A 4,259-nucleotide genomic window follows, 5' to 3' on the forward strand; every position below is an offset into this window, starting at 1 on the left:
GAGGCCCTGAAGCCAGATTTTGGTGTTTGGGAGGGGCTGGAGCAGGTTTTTGGGGTGCTGTGAGGCTGTGCAAACAAGTTCTGGGGTGCTGCAGGGGGATCTGGAGTCAGGATTTGGGGTGCTGGGGAGGTTTGGAGCAAGGCTTTGAGGTGCTGCGGGGGTATCGAGCTGGGGTGTTGCAAGAGGCCCCAGAGCTCGGTTTTGGACTTCTGGGGGGGCTGGAGCAGAGCTTTGGGGTGCTATGGGGGTGTGGAGCTGGGTTTTGGGGTGCTGTGGGGCCATGCAGACAAGTTTTGGGGTGCTGCAAGGGGCCCTGAAACCAGATTTTGGGGTTCTGGGTGTCTGGAGCGAGGCTTTGGGGTGCTGTGGGGCCATGCAAACAGGTTTTGGGGTGCTGCAGGAGGATCTGGAGCCAGGTTTTGAGGTTTGAGAGGGTTTGGAGCAGGGCTTTGGGGTGCTGGGGAGGGTACTGAGCAGGGTTTTGGGGTGCTGTGGGGCCACGCAGACAAGTTTTAGGGTGCTGCAACAGTGGCTGGATGCAGGTTTTGGGGTTCTGGTGGGGCTGGAGCAGGGCTTTGGGGTGCTGCAAGAACCTGGATCAGGGTTTTGTGGTGCTGTGGAAGGATGGAGCAGGGCTTTGGGATGCTGTGAGACTGTACAGCGCAATTTTGGGGTGCTGCAGGGTGACCTGGAGCCTGGTTTTGGGGTTCTGGGGTGGTGCTGTGGGGATAAGGACCGTGCCTGGGGCTTCTGTGGTGGCATGGAGCAGGGTTTTGGGGTGCTGCAGGAGCCTGGAGCAGAGCTTTGGGTTGCTGGGAGTGCCAGGAGGCAGGCTTTGAGATGCCATGGGGCCATGCAGGCAAGTTTTGGGATGCTGCAGGAGTCAGATTTTGGGGTTCCTGGGGGGCTGGAGCAGGGCTTTGTGGTGCTGTGGAGGTAAGGAACATGGCTGGGGGTTCTGTGGTGGCATGGAGCTGGGTTTTGGGGTGCTGTGGAGTGACCCGAGCTCAGCTTTGGGGTGCTGCAAAGGACTGGAGCTGGGTAGTGGGGTTTGGGTGCCTGGCACCTCCTCTTTCCTTCATCTCACCGGAGCATCGGGCTCATTGCAGGGTGTTCTGCAGCTCCCACACAACCACCTTGTAGGGCCGAACCCCCGACCCCTTTCTTCTCCTCTTGCCCCCCAGCCTCGTGCCTCTCCCTGCAAGCAAGGATGGGCCGAAGGCTCGTTCCACCAGGGACACAAACAGCAGCACCCAGAGCACCCAAACGTCGCTCCCCTGGTTCTTTCCAGTCTCTGCGCTTCCCTCGCCCCCCTCACACAAAGCAGCCTTCATCCTCCCTTCGCAGTCAGCTGCTCCGCGAGGAATTTCCTGACGCGTTTGCTTCTGCCTTCGCCGCACGCTCGGATGCGTCCTTATGCAACCGCGACCGGCTCGCTTCGTTACTGACAGAAATGAGACTCCATTTCTATAAAAAAAAATCTCGCTTTTATTTATATGTTGTTCCCTTTTGGAATATGCACCCCAGTTATGAACTAGAGGGAAAAAAAAAACCTAGAAGAGAACAGGGGGAAAAAAAAGAGAGGAAAAAGATTCTTTTTTTGATATTGGAAATCTTGGGAAGACATTGTCAGCTCCGTCTTTTCATCTGTTACTGACTGCACGCCAGCAGAAAATCTTTGTTGATTCAGTTCTTTCCAGGAGCTGGGCTTCTGCGTATGAAAAGCCCTCGTACCGTAAAAGCAGAAAGGCAGGGTAGCTCTGCGTCAATTTTTTTTTGTTTTTTTTTTTGAAAAATACATACTGTTCCTCACAGGTGCTATTTTAAAACCACATAATCAACAAAACTTGTGAGGTTTATTTAAATGTACCTAAAACTTCCCTCAAGTTTCATTCACCAAATGTCGCTTAAGTTCAAATATCAGGTTTTAGTCTTCAAACATATCAGTCAAAGTGTTTTTCCCCAAAAGGAGCTTATTCTAATAGTTACTTTCTCAGAGAAGAGAAAGGAAAGGCATCAGAACTACAAGTTTGGGTATAAAAGAACAAACCTATGTAAGTACTAAAAATACAAAGAGCTTGTTTTAACCCATTTTTCTTGAAGGAGCCATTTAAAAGCCCCAATGCACAGCTCAGCTGTTTGTTTTGCTTCCCATTTTTAAGAAAACACCTCTTGGTCTCCCAGGGCTTTAAAGACCAGCACTTTCAGTATTTAGCTTACATCCTAAGTGCTGTGAAATTGGTTTTTTGGTTTTTTTATTGATTTCGGTTGATTTGAGCGAGAGTCAGCTGAGTGGACCAGCGGTCCGTGTACGGTTGTACGGTATCGCTGCTGGTACGGCTGAAAGACAGTGTCTCACCGTCAAGCAGGAAGAGAAGGCACAGCCAGAATGCAAGAAAACTAAGGGAAAAAACCCAAAGCCCAAAAAAGTCACTTGGATAAAAAGCCTAAATATTCAGCTTCCAGGCCTCCTGACATCATTGTGCAGATTCTAAACCCCAAAGGGTTGACAATCTATTTGATTGAGCCCTTGACTTGGCTTAACGAGCTTATTCAACAGTCTCTCAAGTTCTCCTGGCCAGCTTCTGTTCTGAGCATCTGGAATGTTTTTTTTTTTCCCCCTCTCTTTCAGAGCCATTGAGAACTTGGGGAGGGTGCCAGGTCCTGGGCAGGGTGGTCCTTCCTCGAGAAAAGCTTTAGCAGAAGTCCTTTATGTACAAAGCAAAGGCCAGAAAGGGGCAGGCTGCAGAGGAACGGCACAAAGCTCTACTGGAAACAAGAGGGGACACAGCGAGGTGGATTTACAGCATTTATATCCCTCTGAACAAACCCCAGCCCCTGCACGTGTCTCAGCAGCACGCTCAGTTGTCCACCTCCTCCTCATCGTTTTGCTCTTCTTCCTCCATCCTTTCGTCGTCATCATCGTTCTCCTCCTCTCGGCTTTTGTCTTGCTCCTCCGAGTCTGCCTTCTTGTCTTTATCTTTCCTTGCTTCTTTCTTTCCTTTCTGTTCACGCCTGTAAACTGAAAAAAAAGAGAGAACACTGAAAAATTCAAGCCGGGGGTTCCACGGCGTGAGCAGGACAGCAGCTGAAGCCCAACGTCCACTTGCTCTCCAGGCTTACAAGGGGAGCAGTGAACTCATAGCAGCGACTCACCCTATTACTTGAGCTGTGCTGACCAGCTCCATAGGAAATTGGGTTCAGTTTCAGCAGAAAAATGCTGAAAAAGACGCCGGAGTTCACATTTACAGGCAGCCCCTAAGATTTTCCTTAGATAAACATAACAGGGGAGCGAGAGCAGATGAGACTTTCCCAATCCTCATCAGTTGTGAGATAATGTTATCCCAGTCCCGTTAAGGCGCACATTATTTACTCCCCAGGCAAACCGCAGTGGAGGATGCTGGGCAAAGAGAAGAGAAACAAGACAGGCAAATAAGTGCTGCTTGTCCAGCGTTCGAGGAGAAAACAGGACTCGGCGCTACTGAGACTCCCTCGACACGACCCGAGGACGGTACCTTCCAGGGACTCCTTCAAAGGGGCTACAAATCGCTGAAACTCCATCTCCTCCATGGCAGAGAGAACGTCGCCGGCGTTCAGCGTCTTCCTCTTCCCCTTCATGGCAAAGTTATTTGCACTGGTCAAAAGCAAGAAGGAAAATAAGAGTTAATTTGTGTGTCATCACTTCTCTCATTTCATAAAGTCACAAGCAACTTAGAAAAAGCCAGGTCCTAAACACCTGGGGGTTTTGTAATCGCTTACTAACAGTTTAAGACACTTGTGTTGGCTGTTTGTGCTTTCACCTAGTGGCACTGCTTTTCCCCAGCAGTAGTTTTCTGCTTGCAGGGAAGAAGAAAACGTGAGCGTTGGCCCTAAGGTGACAATTCCACAACGCCCTGCAAGGACCTGACGCCAGAGAAGCAACTGCCTGCGCAGCCCACCCGCGCCTCCCCGGAGATGTTACCGTGTCCTCTGGGCTACATTAGAGATTGATTTATCTACGTGAACAGACAATACGGGAACAAGCAGTTGGGAAAAAAAAATCAGTCTCCAGGAGAGAGGGGAATTATGAATCCACCGCGCTGGTTATCTGGTGCAGCAAACCCTTACCATGACGTCGCATAGAGCACGAACACGCTCGCCGCGCGGGAGATTGCGCTCCGAGCTTCTTTGGAAATGTTTACCCCATCGGGAAGCTGGAAAAGAAATTCAACTCTTGTCAGAAGCTGGAAAAGAATCATAGAATCCTAGACTGGCCTAGG

At 50.3% G+C, this 4,259-nt stretch overlaps 1 protein-coding gene across 1 annotated transcript; it reads right to left on the reverse strand.

The window, feature by feature from the left end:
• Positions 1-2,801: 2,801 nt before the first annotated feature.
• Positions 2,802-4,193, reverse strand: POLE3 (polymerase (DNA directed), epsilon 3, accessory subunit; the record flags this gene model as incomplete). Its single annotated transcript, XM_009869350.1, has 3 exons — positions 2,802-3,022; positions 3,516-3,634; positions 4,108-4,193. Coding segments are annotated over 3 exons (366 nt in total), but the record flags the coding sequence as incomplete, so codon positions are not given.
• Between the last annotated feature and the right edge of the window lie 66 nt (positions 4,194-4,259).

This window comes from Apaloderma vittatum, unplaced genomic scaffold (assembly GCF_000703405.1).
Source record: "Apaloderma vittatum isolate BGI_N311 unplaced genomic scaffold, ASM70340v1 scaffold33185, whole genome shotgun sequence".
In the NCBI taxonomy this organism is placed as follows: Eukaryota; Metazoa; Chordata; class Aves; order Trogoniformes; family Trogonidae; genus Apaloderma; species Apaloderma vittatum.